Source organism: Myxocyprinus asiaticus, chromosome 38 (assembly GCF_019703515.2).
Source record: "Myxocyprinus asiaticus isolate MX2 ecotype Aquarium Trade chromosome 38, UBuf_Myxa_2, whole genome shotgun sequence".
NCBI classification, from domain to species: Eukaryota; Metazoa; Chordata; class Actinopteri; order Cypriniformes; family Catostomidae; genus Myxocyprinus; species Myxocyprinus asiaticus.
The window spans coordinates 8,158,105-8,174,888 of NC_059381.1; the positions used below are offsets into that span (position 1 = coordinate 8,158,105).

At 36.8% G+C, this 16,784-nt stretch overlaps 1 protein-coding gene across 12 annotated transcripts in view; it reads right to left on the bottom strand.

The window, feature by feature from the left end:
* LOC127428446 (E3 ubiquitin-protein ligase NEDD4-like) overlaps nucleotides 1-16,784 on the bottom strand; it is a 106,317-nt gene that overhangs the window by 16,602 nt on the left and 72,931 nt on the right. For 4 of the 12 annotated variants that reach the window (XM_051676829.1, XM_051676827.1, XM_051676818.1 and 1 more), the window contains 6 exons: nucleotides 16,481-16,561; nucleotides 10,495-10,554; nucleotides 9,567-9,701; nucleotides 8,576-8,743; nucleotides 5,485-5,682; nucleotides 2,471-2,548 (listed from right to left, as the gene is read on the bottom strand). In XM_051676829.1, coding sequence (XP_051532789.1) covers nucleotides 2,471-2,548; nucleotides 5,485-5,682; nucleotides 8,576-8,743; nucleotides 9,567-9,701; nucleotides 10,495-10,554; nucleotides 16,481-16,561 — 720 coding nt within the window. The remainder of the gene's footprint in view (nucleotides 1-2,470; nucleotides 2,549-5,484; nucleotides 5,683-8,575; nucleotides 8,744-9,566; nucleotides 9,702-10,494; nucleotides 10,555-16,480; nucleotides 16,562-16,784) is intronic. The other 8 variants (XM_051676828.1, XM_051676824.1, XM_051676821.1 and 5 more) reach the window with 5 other exon arrangements.

Here is a 16,784-nt window from a genome sequence, read left to right on the forward strand (position 1 = left end):
CAGCCAATCAAAAGACTTTGATGTGCTTTCTGCCTGTCAATCATTTTGTGCGTTCTCATAGTGTAGTAGTTGAAGCAGAGCATTCAGGTTTAATGCCGTATTCAGATTCATAACAGTTGTCAGCAGAGTATGCTATTTTGCTGCTGTTAGGTGACAACCGTGAGTGTTTTGAAAAGAGGGGGCATGTCTAATTTAGTACGAGAATGGCTAAAACAGCTTACAGCACCTTTAATAATAAATGCAACTGTTTATTGTACATTTCTGTCTTTTATCATATTGCTTTAGCCGAGTTTTAGAAAAAAAAATAAAAATAAGTCATTCGAGTCTGTATTACAGTGAGTTTACCAGAATGGTATTATCAGAAAACACCTTCCTGTAGTAAAATAACTGTAACACACAGCCTCCCGTGGCTTATTGCTTTATTAAAAGTTTTATTTGTTGCAAAAATCCATAAATCAAAGGAATGAATGTTGAAAGGGTTTTGACGTTTTAATGCATATATGCATTTATTTGCATATGTATTTTTAATTTCCATGCATGTGCATGACATTGTTAATTTTGCATAAATACATGCAAAAAAAACAAACAAAAAAATAGATGCAAGTTAGATAAGCCCCTGTTCGCTGGATTATTCCCACTGAAAACCTGAGAAAGGAAGGTGTGATTACAAAACACCGGATTCTAAGTGTCTCTGCTAGGTGAAAATTTTGTTATGTTTTTAAAAGAGAGTTTCTTCACAATCTCATCATCCAAGATACATAGTGCGTCAACCCTCTTTAAAGGACAGATTAATCAAAATACAATAAACACTGCTTTTCTCTCTCTCTCTCTCTCACACACACACACACACAAATAATTCTGTGCTATCACCGGGGATGCTTTGTTCCAGACTATCAAATTTTAGTGATGTTCTGTAGACGGCTCCCTTTCACTATGTTTAGGGGGCATTATGGGTAGTCAAGACAAGTCAAGTCATTTTTATTTGTATAGCGCTTTTCACAACACACACAGATTCAAAGCTGCTTTACATGAACATTATGCTATAATGCCTGTAATGTCCTTTTTGAACCGTTTCATTGAAGATCTTCATTGAAAATCATGCTTTAAAAAACTAGGTTGAAACAAAAATAAACAATCTAAGGTAAACTAAAAAAACAAAAAGATAAATCATCTCAGATAAGCTCTGTTCACACTGTAAATAAATACAATATGTTTTTAAAAGTAGATCTTTAGGACGTTTTAGTAGTAGTGTAGTGAATATATAGTGCCTCTACATTAGTTGCTATAGAGAAATTATGGTAACACTTTACAATAAAGTTACATTTGTTAACATACTTTTACAGCATTTATTAATCTTGGTTAATGTTAATGTTAGTTTCAACATATACTAATACATTTTTAAATGTTAACAATAGTTAATGCACTATAAACTAATATGAACTAACACTTGTATTTTTATTAACTAACATAAAGATTAATAAATGCTATATTGTTCATTGTTAGTTCATGATACCTAATGCATTAACTAATTTAAACGAATGGAACATTATTGTGAAGTGTTACCGAAATGAGCAAAGAGATCAGATGTTAATCAGATTCAAAAGCACATGGATGTGGTTTGGACCTGGTTTGTAAAAATTGTATTTCATGTGTTTTTTTAAAACTAAACTGATTTTTTCATTTTAGTCAGATAATAAGAATTTTTATTTTTTTATCTGATTTTGCTGTCAGTCTGAACAAAGCCAAAGTAAGTCTAGCCTAAGTAAGTCTAACTCCGTGGGGTGACTTAAATTATAGATTGAGGATTTTGTCAATCAACAAAGAAATCTGTCAAACACTGCTGGTATTCACATTCCGCAACTATTGTCATTTGTTGTCATTAGCTGCAGCCTATTTTTTATTCTGTAAATTGAGTTTGTTGTGGGATTGTTGTGATGTCAGTTCTATTCATGCTTATGTGTTACAGCATGAGGACACATGTCAGACGAGGGTCCTTAATAGGTCTGTGAAACATATTCAGAACATGTTCCATTTTTATAATATACAGGACCAGAATCATTTCCATGCATTTTATCCATTTGTCTGCCTATGCTAAAATACTCAGAGTGTTTGCTGCACTGCTATTCTGCATCAACACACATAACAGACACAACATACTGTACAACATGTAATCCGCTGACTACGAATGACTTGAAAGAGCCAGTTGTTTTTTAAAGAATAGGTCAAAATGTCTCATTGATCAGTCCTGATTTAATGAGATATGTGTTTGAATCAAATCTAACGACTCACCTTGTCATTATACTAAAATAACTATTATGGACTTAATTAGAAAAGAAAAAAGAAAAAAGAAAAAAGACTTGTTAAGGGAACAGAATTGAAACCAGAATCACTAATCCCTTCCGATTCCCATCTCTGGTACTTAACTGGTGAAAGAGTGTCAAATTGTGGGCTGTACTCATTTTATACTCACAGGAAGTGGGCCGAGGTCACCGGGGTCTAGAGATGCTTTTGTCCTCATGTGAACAGGATACTTTAACCGTGGATCCTCCTGAGAGGAGAGGAGAGGAGAGAGAGAGAGAGAGAGAGAGAGAGAGACATGTGAGAGAGGTTGACTTACACAAGCTCAGATTTTCCCAGAAGGCTTTTATCCGTATTCAACAGTAAATTGCATTCAACGTTTACTGCCAAAATGCATCACTTCATCCAAAAGGGAAATCAATACTGGAATGATTGTGTTTCTTTTTATGTTTTTTTTTTTACGGTAATTACACATACATAACTTTTATCATTTATATCATTGTATCAATTTTCTGGACATTTCAAAACCACTGGTGGGATTTAAAAAAAGACCTACACTGTAAATGACATTTTATATTTTACTCATTTTTTAAATGAATAACCTCATTACAGCTTGCTAATGAAAATCTTATAGCTTTCATTTTATAGCTGTCCCATTAAAAGAAGCCCCAAAAGTGGATGCAATATATTTGACACAGAAATGGACAAAGGCAAGTCTGTGTGAGGCACAAATAGGGCACTGGAGAGCAGCTGCAGTTCCACGGTCAGACACCAGGTGGCACACTGATTCTGAGCGTACAACACGTGCACTTAGTGCAGCTACAGGGCACTCAAGTGTGCACGAGTGCCAGTGTGGATCTGGGAAAGTCAGTGTTTTCCAAATATCTTTTACGCATGGCCATGTGGGTTACTGGGTTATGAACGTAAAAAAAAAAAAAAAAAAAAAAAAAAACCATCTAAGAGAATAAAAACCAGCAACTATGGAATAACACACATTGTATTTCTGTTTATATGCTTTATTTAGGGCACTTTAAAATGCAGGTGCGGATTAAAGGAATGTTCCATATTCAATACAAGTTAAGGTCAATCGACAGCATTTGTGGCATAATGTTGATTACCACAAAAATAATTTAGACTCGTCCTTTGCTTATTTGAAAAATATATATTTTTTAATGATAAAATAATTACACCGGCTGCCAAAAGTTTGGAATAATGCACAGATTTTGCTGTTTCGGAAGGTAATTGGTACTTTAATTCACCAAAGTGGCATTCAACTGATCAAAAAATATAGTCAGGACATTACTGATGTAGAAAACAGCACCATCACTATTTGAAAAAAGTCATTTTTGATCAAATCTAGACAGGCCCCATTTCCAGCAGCCATCACTCCAACACCTTATCCTTGAGTAATCATGCTAAATTGCTAATTTGGTACTAGAAAATCACTTGCCATTATATCAAATACAGTTGAAAGCTATTTGGTTCATTAAATGAAGCTTAACATTGTCTTTGTGTTTGTGTTTGTTTTTGTGTTGCCACAGTATGCAATAGACTGACATGTATTAAGGTCAATATTAGGTCAAAAATGGCACACAAAAAAAGAAACAGCTTTCTCTAGAAACTCGTCAGTCAATCATTGTTTTGAGGAATGAAGGCTATATAATGCTTGAAATTGCCAAAAAACTGAAGACTTCATACAAAGTTGTACACTACAGTCTTCAAAGACAAAGGACAACTGGCTCTAACAAGGACAGAAAGAGATGTGGAAGGCCAGATGTACAACTAAACAAGAGGATAAGTACATCAGAGTCTCTAGTTTGAGAAATAGACACCTCACATGTCCTCAGCTGACAGCTTCATTGAATTCTACCTGCTCAACACCAGTTTCATGTACAATGGTAAAGAGAAGACTCAGGGGTGCAGGCCTTATGGGAAGAATTGCAAAGAAAAAGCCACTTTTAAACAGAAAAACAAAAAGAAAAGGTTCGAGTGGGCAAAGAAACACAGACATTGGACAACAGATAATTGGAAAAGGGTGTTATGGATCTTAACCCCATTGAGCTTTTGTGGGATCAGCTAGACTGTAAGGTGCGTGAGAAGTGCCTGACAAGACAGCCACATCTATGGCAAGTGCTACAGGAAGTGTGGGGTGAAATGTCACCTGAGTATCTGGACAAACTGACAGCTAGAATGCCAAGGATCTGCATTGCTGCACGTGTAGGATTTTTTTAATGAGAACTCTCTGAAGTAGTTTAAGTAGCATTTTTTTCAAATTGTAATAGTAATTTTTCATGTTATTAATGTCCTGACTATACATTGTGATCAGCTGAATGCCACTTTGGTGAATAAAAGCACCAATTTCTTTCCATAAGAGCAAAGTGTATATTTAAATTATTATAAATGTAAAATATAAGAAATATATTAATTTAGATAATTAAAATACATTACACTATTGTGGCAGATGAGTAAAGCATTGATTAGACAAAACAAACAGTCATTTTAGAAGGCAATAAATTGTTTATTTCCATTTCATTTAACATACAGTACGCCTATCATTGGCCTACAGTCCAAAGCAATCCATTTTGCATTTGAATTCTTCAATCTGTCCGAGGTAGACTTGTTATAAGGTTTTCTAATGACGTGTCTATGTACACATGCGTCAGACGAACGCTTTTTGAGCATCTCATTTTGGTTGCATCTCGTCATAAACTCTCAAGTTAAACATAGTTTTGAAACCAAGAAAAACTCATCTCGAGAACCCTGCATTCAAATTTGTGCTATAATAATAATACAGTTCATTGTCCTAACTGTAAGCTGTTTACGGTTGCCAAGTAACATAGCAACTTGGCACTTTAATATAGAATTTAACTGATGCATGGTCACATGTGTGTGCATATTCTTTATTTTACAACTTTTACAATTTTCCTTTCTTGAAGTTAATATAGTAATAATTATTGGGAAAAGACTGCTGCTGCAAGCAGACGATGCATGTGGATACCGGCTGACCGCTGCGAGAAAAAGACAGCCAGACGACCAGGCTACAGGTCAAACACTCCCTGCTGACAGGTAAAAGAGCGCCATCGTGCCATTTGTACTGTAGTAAACAACCGCTTAATAGTGAAATATAAATAGATAATAAAAGTGACTCAAGCAGTGTTCAAACTGTAGCTACGTCAGCGGTCTTACCCAGGTGGTTGTTCTGCTGTTGTGATCGATGAAGAAAGGCCGGCCGTTGGGTGCTATTCTCATTTCCCAGCCGGGGGGTAGGAAGCTCTGGTTTGCTTTGTGCTGGGATTTGGGTGAGCTGTAGGGAGAGGGCTGTGGAGACTGAGGATTGGAAAATGTGTCCTTCACTGCTCGCCGTATCTTGGAGTTATTCGCTCCCTAAAACAGAAATGTTTAATTATTTAACGTTACTTAGTTCCATGTTTATTTTCCAAAGCCCATTGTTTACATCATTGTTATGTATTTTATTTAAACTTAATTTGAATTCCCTGTAATTACAATTTTTACGTGTGAGGTTAGAAATAAAAAATATTTACAAAATGCAGTTTAATAATAATATGGCACAATACATTTTAAAATCCTACTAGAATTTTAATTAACACACAACCGGGCCAATTTGGTTGCTTAGGAGACCTGGCTGGAGTCACTCAGCACGCCCTGGATTCGAACTCGCGACACTAGGGGTGGTAGTCAGCGTCAATACTCGCTAAGCTACCCAGGCCCCCTTAGGTTTATTTTCTTACATTTTTAAAGAAAACGTAATATTTTTCAAACAAATCTCCCACTGATTTACACTAAGAATGGTTTTTCAAAATAATAAACCTGCAATGTGATACTAAATTGGTCTTTATCAAACATCTCAAGCTCTGCTGCCTCAGAAATCAGACAAAAGAAAGTATCTTAGAGGGCAGCATAATTATGGAACAGCCTTCATGTTGGGAGGCACCTATGATGCCTAAAAACGCTGTATATATAGGCAGCTCGATATGACAACAGGCTCTCTGCCTTTTTGTTAGCTACCATGTTTTCCATGGAAATGTTTGACTGTAATTAGCTGTAATTGCTATGAGAGCAAATGCAAGATACTTATTCTCCAACATCTGCAGATTAGCTATAAGAGCTATTGTTTATTCCATTAGCACAGTAATTCTTCTCAGTGGAAGCCATTAGCTCTGGCTGAAGGCCATCACTAAAGATAAGGTATTTGCTGTTTTCAAAGAAATTGGCCTATTTGGGGCTAAATACAAGTTAAGCTCAATGGACAGGATGTGTGGCACACAGTTGATTACATTACGACTGTTAAAACAAACAAAAATGCATGAACAGTATTGCATATATGGGGCAATTCTACAGCACTGTGAAAAGATGTAACATAAAATTAACACTGTTTCAAAAGTATAGCCATACTGTACTTAAAAGTTTTAGCATGAGACTTGTGTAATCAAATCAACCAACATTGTCTATGCAACATTATATCCAATCTGTCAACTCATGTCACGACCACACAAACCCCAAAACATTATATATTTTTTTTCCACATTTCTTCTTTAAACCCTCCAATAAGATTTGCATTGTAAGTGCAATACTGTAAATGCATGTTTTGTTTTTACAGACTGAGGGACATTTTGAAATTGTGCTCTGTGGTAAATGACAGCATAGCACAGATACTGTTCGAAGCGTTGCTTGAAGGCTTTTAATTAACAGATTCAGACATTTTCCTGAACAATAGACGATAAAAACAAATTAAGTAGCTTAAGGTCAGACATGGATTTGGAGTGATAGAACAGAAGGAAAGTATGAAGTCATGGCTGTTTGAGAGGTTATACTTGTTTTTGGTAATGAAGAAACTTTGGTGAGCTTTCACGATGAGCAAAGTAAACTCTGTCAGTTCGAACCAGTCTGGCCATTCTCTACTGACCTCTCACATCAACAAGGCATTTCTGTCCACAGAACTGCCACTCACTGGATGTTTTTTGTTTTTGGCACCATTTGGAGTCAATTCTAGAGACTGTTGTGCGTGAAAATCCCAGGAGATCACCAGTTACAGAAATACTCAAACCAGCCCATCTGGCACCAACAATCATGCCACGGTCCAAATCACTGAGATAAATTTTTTTCCCCTTTCTGATGGTTGATGTGAACATTAACTGAAGCTCCTGACCCGTATCAGAATGATTTTATGCACTGCACTGCAGCCACACGATTGGCTGATTAGATAATTGCATGGATGATTGTTGGTGCCAGATGGGCTGGTTTGAGTATTTCTGTAACTGCTGATCTCCTGGGATTTTCACACACAACAGTCTCTAGAATTTAGTCCGAATGGTGCCAAAAACAAAACAAAAAAACATCCAGCGAGCGGCAGTTCTGCGGATGGACACGCCTTGTTGATGAGAGAGGTCAACAGAGAATGGCCAGACTGGTTCGAACTGACAAAGTCTACGGTAACTCAGATAACCGCTCTGTACAACTGTGGTCAGAAAAATAGCATCTCAGAATGCTATTCTGTGATGCAGGTTGGCGCTGTTTTGGTGGCACAAAGGGAACCTACACAATATTAGGCAGGTGATTTTAATGTTGTGGCTGATCGGTGTATATATATATATATACTCATCACCAGATTAGATATAGTCTTTTTTAAAATAAAAGTTGCTGAATTGTACTCACATTTCTTGTGTATTTCATCAGTGTTTTCTTCCAGCTGAGAGAGAATGAGACGAATGATAACGGCACCAAGAAATAATGTGAATTATTTCTTTTATGGTGAATCGAAGTGAATTAAATTAACCCAAATTGAGAAGTCTGGAGCAGATGCATTAGGAAATTGTCTCTTGATTGAATTGGGTTTTGAAACATCAGACTTATATATTAAAACCGATCCATGCATAATACTGTGTAAGGGATGGGACTAATCATTTCCCACAGCTGTTCATGCCTAAGAAAAGCCTGTGGCAGTATGGGGAGGACATAATTCTGATTTCTTCTACCAACCAACTGTGTGTTGATACTGTGATTATATTACATGGCACTGTTGCAATGGAAATAAAACAGGTGTGAAAAAAGGAACAAAGCCTGTTGCTAGGGCTCGGTGGTATGACCATTTTTACTCTGCGACAGTTTCAATGAAGGAAAAATGGTTCACAACAGCCAAGATTGTCTGAGATGAATCGAATAGTTGATAGATAGACTGTAACCTGGTGAAGGAGCAAGGGAAAGAGGGAAAGTGAGGGTGAACAAGTGGATGTATAGAGGGATGGGTGGAAGATCTCACCTCTAGGGTGGAAGAGAGTGTGACTGTGGGGGAACTGAGGCTACGGGGTCTGCGCACTTGTGGTTCACTTAGATGGCCGCTGGAGGAGGAAGGGGTGGAAGCTGGGGGCGTGGCTGCTGTAGCGCCCCCTGCTTCAGCAGATGAGGTACTAACTCCATCTTCAGTGTGCTGTCAGGCAAAAAGAGGGGTTTACTAGGCTGTACACAGGGTTTTACAGCGGTACTAAATGGAGAGTAAAGTCTAAAATATACAGGAAATACAAAGAGGCCACTTAAACTTGATGTAAACATATTCAAATGATCAATAACTTAGTACAAAAGTTAAAAAGAGGCTTCTCGGGTGAATCTCACTAAGAAATGTCAGGGTCGTATTTCACCAGGAAAGTCACACACACAAAAAAAGACAAGAAATTACATTTTGCACGAGTAATATTCTTCCAGAATATAAAGCCTGTTTTTAAAACCAATAAAAAAAATGTTTTTTTTGTGTGACTATTTTCATCACAATTAAGCCAATTTTTTTCCACCATATTCTTATAACTGATACAAAAAATTACAGTAATAGAGTAAGGAAAATAATCTTTTTCTGGACCCAATGATATGCATACTGTATATGCATTATATTACATTTTGATTTTGGGGTGACATGTGACCCGGAAATTTTGTCACAGTTTGTGAGATTCACCACATTGGAGGTGGTCCCCATTTAATAACTACTGTTATAAAAAGAAATGCAGAGTCTGATTAAGGGTTTACTATAACTAGGAAGAGGAAGATAAAACATAGATCGAAAGGGACCAGAATAGCAATAAACAGATCAAGGGAACACACAGAGGTTGACAGAACAAATAACATTCAGAGATTGTGACGAGATGAGTAAATAGAACATAGATGCAAACAGAGATACAAGGCAACAAAAGAAAGATGAGAGTGATGCAGTGGAAAAAAAAAAACATGAGCCCCACAGATTAGGCTAGGTTACGGTGTTACACCTGCAGAATGGGGCGTGTCCAGGTGGTGCTACGGTTATTGTGGTTGACATAGTATGTCCGTCCCTTGGGGTCCTTGCGCTCCTCCCAGCCTGGTGGCAGACCTGGCGTGGTCATGGCGTAGCTGGTCGACGGAGACTGAACAAATCGAAAAACAGAAATGAGTTTACATATTCAGAGGCTGATGAAGCAAAAGAAGCAGGAAGTGGTGAAAACATATGAACCATTTCTTGATATTAAAATCTGTATAGACTAAATGGGGAACAGACAGTGAGGTCAGGGTCATATATGTACTATAACCTTGGTTATATGGTCATCATTACATATCGAATAATGATGAATATGATGGGTGTGGGAATATTCTAGGTTTAAAACAAATAAGAATACACATTTTCACAAACACAAATGTAGATCCACTTACAAGACACACACTAAACACAATCCACACAAGGTGACATGTCTTATATTATTCTGAACACATTTGAAATCTTTTTTTGGTAAATGTACCAGGTTGACTTCATATGTACAGACAAGGTGAAATAGTTAAATTTTAAAAGAACTGGTTAAAAATGAAAAATATTTGTTGTTTTGTTTTGTGAAATGAGGTGTGTGTGCCACCTTTAAATTGTGCTCCTAATTAAAAATAGTTTGATTTAAATAATGTAATTAAAAAAGTCATCATGAATTAATAATAATAATAAACTATTATTATATCAGTTAAATAAATATACCTATATAGTTATACAAATTCAAAAAAATAAAACAAATTAATATAAATCACTTAATAATAAATTAAATTGAATAAAAATATATTTACAGTGAATAAAACTAAATAATTCAAGTTAAAGCTTAAAAAAAATAATAACTGAATAATACAAAAAAAAGGGGAGAAACCAAGAAGACAAGACGTGTGGTAACATGTGGACATTACCATGGTTTCCTCAACGCCTGTGACCGTTTGTGCTCTTGTTCGTCGGGTCTGGGAGCTCTGCTGAACAATAACAGTTGCTTTTAGAGGGGGCGGATGATTGCCCAGTTCGGGCCAGTGGGAGAGGGGGAAATGAGGGTATATGGAAGGGCAGGGTCAGCCAGAGAGTGGGGAAGTGATTTTAGGGTGATTTTGACAGCTGAAGGTGGTAATTTTGTGAAAAGTGCACAGTGTGAGACTTGAAGTGTGACTTGGAGATCCAAAGAACCCCCCCAAAAAATCGGCATCATAAACAGGATGAGATTAGATGAACTCCAAGGAGCGTTGAACTGATTTATTTATGAAATCATTGTTGGAAGATTAGATTTGAGCACACATTCAGATTTGATTAAAAGGTGAAATGAGAGTGCAAGAAATGCCCAGGTGATAATTTGTGGGGGGAAAAACATCATTAATTTGCATTTATGAGATGATTAATGTCAGCATTCTGTTTTTGACTGGATCTTACCATTTATAATATAACAGAGTGAAAATTCTGTCATCATTTGTTCACATACAATGTTGTTCTAAACCCGACTTTCTTTTTTCTTTGGAACACGAAAGGAGAAATTTTGCAGAATGTCTAGGGTGCTCTTTTAAATACATTTTCTGGGTTTCCATCCAAAATGTTTCACATTTTTTAAGTGCATTTCTAAAAATGTGACTTAAGAAAATATGAATTATTGCGCGTTTCCATCCACTACGCAATGCGCATTATCACGAGGGAGCCGCCTTGTCATGATGGAGCAGCTGAATGACCTCTCCCTGCTTTGAGGACAGTTTTTTTGCAAGATTGGAGCAAGTATCTCATTTTATTAAATGCATCCATGAGACACTGCAGAATAAGTGTAATATCTGATATAATGTGGGCTAAAACAGCTGCGATGCCCTCACACCGCCAGTCTCCGCATACCTGGGAGCGCCCGCTCTCAAAACTGTTCTGGCGGATTGTGAGGACCTACTTTATTGACTAACTGTGGGTTAAAAACTTCCAAATGACAAGCGCTATTTTCAAAGAATTGTGTGCCAAGGTCAGACCTTTCAGTGGGCTAGTCACATCAAGCTATAGTACACACATGCACGAATGGTCAATACATGTAATCGTTTTGCGAATAAACCGTTTCCATCACCTTAATGTTCATTTTAACTAATGCGAAACTCTAGAAAGTCCACCTCCTAGCGCATTAAATTTTAAGCAAATTTAGAACGTTTATTCGCATATCAAGCGTTTCCATTCAGGATTTCTTATGCGCAATTTCAAAAAACATTTAATATACACTACCGGTCAAATGTTTTGAAACACTTGACTAAAATGTTTCTCATGATCTTTAAAATCTTTTGATCTGAAGGCGTAAGCTTAAATGTTTGAAATTCGTTTTGTAGACAAAAATATAATTGTGCCACCATATTAATTTATTTCATTATAAAACTAAAATTTAATAAAAAAATAAATAAATAAAAAAGCGTTTTTGAAACTGATGAGTTGGACCAAATAATAAAGAAAAGCAGCCAATAAGTGCCCAGCATAGATGGAAACTCCTTCAATACTGTTTAAAAAGTATCCCAGGGTGATACCTCAAGAAGTTGGTTGAGAAAATGTCAAGAGTACATGTCTGCAAATTCTAGGCAAAGGGTGACTACTTTGAAGATGCTAAAATATAATTATTTTGGATTTTGTTTAGTCACAACATAATTCCCAAAGTTCCATTCATGTTATTCCATAGTTTTGATGACTTTACTATTATTCTAAAATGTGAAAAACAATTATAATAAAGAATGAGTAAGTGTTTCAAACTTTTGACCGGTAGTGTAGGTTGCAATCCAGACTGACGAAATCTTGCCAACTGATTGCCCACCCCTGGGCAAGTACCCGCAAGAGTAAACTCTCTCTCTCTCTCTTACACGCACACACGCATAATAGAACACAGAAATGCTTCCCTGCTGCTTTTATATTTACACAATGAAAGACACACCCTCGTATCAAATTGGCCAATCCTATTAGCTATCCTCTTTAATAATGATTGTACTTTTCCACTTCTGTGCAATGTCAGCCCCCTTAAGCAGGGACAGGAATTGTGGGTGAAATGCCTCCTCTCACCCACACTAATATCACACAGATTTGATGTGACTATAGTGAAATTCCTCATCTTTGTTCTGAGAAGCACCTCACAGCTGGACAGAACCGGGCCACCAACCAACAGCCCTCTTTATGGAGCAAAGCAGATACGGAAAGGACATGGAAAAGACAGCTATTTAAAGTGGATACAGATGGATGAGGAAAGGCTTCCAGGAAATATTACGTTACGTTTCAAACTTCAAGAATGTTGTTGAGTTCTTAAAAAAAGACAGGTCTTTACAAGTTGAGTTCAGGCTTTGCAAAAACTAGGACCCACTAAGAAAAAAGTACCATAAAGTGCCATAGTATTAAACAACTTTTTAATTACATGGTATCCTGGTAATACGGTGTTTTTTTGGAACATAGTAGCAAAGGAACATACAGTAGTAAGACCATGTTGTTTTAGACATGATACCATTGTATTTTGAACATGTATCATGGTATTACCACATGCTACCATGGTAATACAATAGCTTTTTTGTGGCAAGGTACCATGGTAATTCCATGTTTATGGACATGGTGCCACATCAATATCATTTTTTGACATAGTACCAGGGTGATACCATGGGTTTTGGACATAGTACCATGGTAATATACATATGGCAAAAACATTGCATTCTTTGAAGTACCTTGGAGTACCATGTAAATACCACGGAAAATGAATATGGTCATCATTTTGAAGTAATATGGTATTTCAAAGTACCATGGTATTACCACTGAATACCATCACTGTGCCACAGTACTTTATTGTAAGGTCCATTGGACAAGGTTTCAAAAACCTCATATAATTACAATGAATGAGAGGATCAGGACATTGGGAAACAGATACAACACCTAAATACACATCTAAAAACCACTGAGCCATACAGTGCATACAAAATCCACACTAACTGTGCATCAGATTCATAAGGTCTGATAACTGATCTTAATCCGGAGAACAAAGTGACTGAAGCTCTCCTGTGCAAGCTGCCAGACCTTATCTTGGAAATTCCCAGCATGCCCTGGTCTAAATGCCACAACACAATAATGAAATGGACACCAAAACACCGGCAGGGACTAACTGGACCCCTAAGCCATGCACAAACCTCATTGCAAACAGTCTTTTTATGCACAGTAGCAGACAGGTGTTTCAGACTGTGTCATTTTTGTGTCATTCAGTTGGATCTTTGCAGAAAATAAAAATATAAAAGTATCAAGGCTGGGCGTCATGCCATTTTAATGATGCAGAGACCAATGAAGCACTTCCTGGACAAAGATGTGGAACACTGAAACAAAGTGCCTGCCTGCGCTTGCATCTACCTGTATCTGCACACTCATGCAAATGGGAGCAGATCACATGGTGACCTCATCCACATGGGTAATATAATTTTACCATATGTGGCTTATCTGCTGTAAAACCGCATTTGACTGATCCTTTAAAGAGACAGTGCACTGCTTTTGACTTAAGATTTATGAAATATTATGGACAAGCAACAAGGTAATACTGTTTTTTTTTGGTTTGTTTTTTTGGAAAACGATACCATGGTTATTCCATGTTTTGTCGAACATGGTACCATGGTAATTCCTTGTTTTTTTTGGGACATGTACCATGGTAATGGCATGTGCTATTTTTACATGGTGCAATGTTAATACCATAGCTTTTTGGACATACTGTATACAATGGTACTTTAATACCATGATAATAGAATGTTTTTTGTTGTTTGTTTTTTGGGGGAAATGGAACCAGTGTAATACCATAGTTTTTTGGGCAAGGTATCATGGTAACACCATGTTCTTTGGACATATACCATGGTACTGTAATACCATGGCTTTTTAACATGATACCATAGAAATTCCATGTTTTCAGGGATATGGTACTATGGCAATAGCATGTTTTTTGGACATATACCATGATAATTCCATGTTTTTTGGACAGGTAACATGGCAATACCATGTTTTTTTGGACATAGCATCATTTAATATTTATTTATGGTTGATTGTCTACTGTAAAACAGCATTTAGTGGATCACTGAAAGAGACAACACACTGCTTACATTATTGCTGCTCATTAAATTGCAGCGAGAAATGATTTTAGCAAGCTGTGTCTCTTTAAGAAGTGGAAAAGTCCCTGTGCAACAACGTAAAAAATTACGAGACAAATCTTTTATAGACTGCAGCACTTTTTTCCAAACATTACAGTGCAAGCTGCACCGCCACATAATCCATTAACAGAACTCCCACAGTCACAGAGAAATATTATCACCATGGAGACGCGACAGAATGGTAACGAGTCAACTTATCTCATATGATGACATCATAATCACCACTATAGCTTCAATAAATCAATCATAGGCTACTATAACACCCCATTAGCCAGACTCATAAGCACACTCATATTACACCACTCAGAATTATCACTTGTTACTGACGTACGCACACAAAAATTACACCAACACAGACAAGCATTCTGTTTCTAGGGTGACTGTTGTAATATCGGGTAACACTTCTTAATAACATTCATTTATCACTATTTCACAAACATAATTACATCAGTAAAAAAGCATGCACATTCAAATACGAACATGATAATATAGGAAACAAAGTTTCATGAAATTTCTACCTACTTGAATGTACTAATCTGTAATGTTTTATATACAGTGATAATACTGTTAATATTTTCATTTATTATTTATTACTTTTGGATTTTGCTTCTTAATACAAAAAACATAGAAGAGAATGACAGGATCTTGTTGTTGACAGACAACACATTTTGATGAAAGATTACAATGAAAGTTTTTTTCTTTTTGCATCAATGTGTGCATGAATCATTTACACTAAGACCAGGACAGTGACTATGTTTACATGGACACCAGAAAGCGACTTATTGCGAGAAAACAGGTTATTGCGAGAAAACAGCGTCCCCGTTTACATGCACTGTATAAGCGACGTACTCTTTACTCCCATATATACGCGGCTCGGTCAGTAAGCAGCTTTCACCACAGCAACGTAATTTTCCCGCAACGCTTGTGTAAACAACAAACATAGCATCCAAGGAAGACTTCACTATTTTATTCCCCCGTTGCTTTGCTTTATTTCTAGATATTCCAGAGTTGTTGCTGTGTTTGTTTCCTTAACTTTCCATCGCGATATGCAGCGGAATTGTGCTGAAATAGTGGGGTTTTCCTCTTATGTAAAACTCCAGGATTCCCTCAGTGTATGAGTGCATATACTCGAACATGAGGAACCATTGAAATTTTACACTGGTGTGTATAAATGGGTATAGTTTATAGCGTATGTGCTTTTCCAACTGTACTCAGAGAAATGTTGAATTCTTTCTGCTTTGACGACTTGTTGTTGGGACCCATCCTATGACATTTGTTACCCGGTCTGTTCACGTGCATGCGCACTCTTAAAAACCTGCTAGAAGTCGCGTTCTCCAGGAGAAAACCTAGATGTGTTAACCGCTTTCTCTTAATCCCTTAAATGGCGTAAGGAAATCGGCGTTCTCGTTTACATGACATTTCAGAACGTCGCTTTCTGCACAAATCCTGGAATGTTTTCTTAAGTGCATGTAAACTTGGTCAATGTATTAAAATATTTAAAATGTAAATAGGGTCATTTCTGATTTCATGATATAGTGTTATCGAATATACCTAATGTCAACTTCACAACGTTCCCAAAGCTAGCTGAGACAACAAGAATATTTGCAAATCAGGCAAACTTCGAAATGTGTTAAGAAGCTTATAGTTCTTAATTTCATGCCAGAAAGGTGAAAGACAGTGCAGTACTGAGAGAGAGTGAAATAAGAACCACCACATGCGTGTGAAATAGATGTAAGGAGAAAAGCAGGTTTACCGTTGGTGTGGGAGGTTGAGCCTGATCACTCACTCCATCAGTCATACTAGAGGAGCGCAGCCGAGAAGACTGATGACTCTGCTGAAGATAAATAGAGGAACATAAAAAGGCATTAGATGTTGATATAAATAAATAAATACTTTAATATCTAATATCTTTCTAAAGTGGCCATTTTCTAAGTGGTGTTCTGGGCAACATAGGCCCTGAATTCAGCAAATTGAATACTGTATTATGAGTTTTTATTTTTTTACTTTCTAGAGAAGTTCACATTGGAGTACCGTACTACCTCCACATGACTCATAGA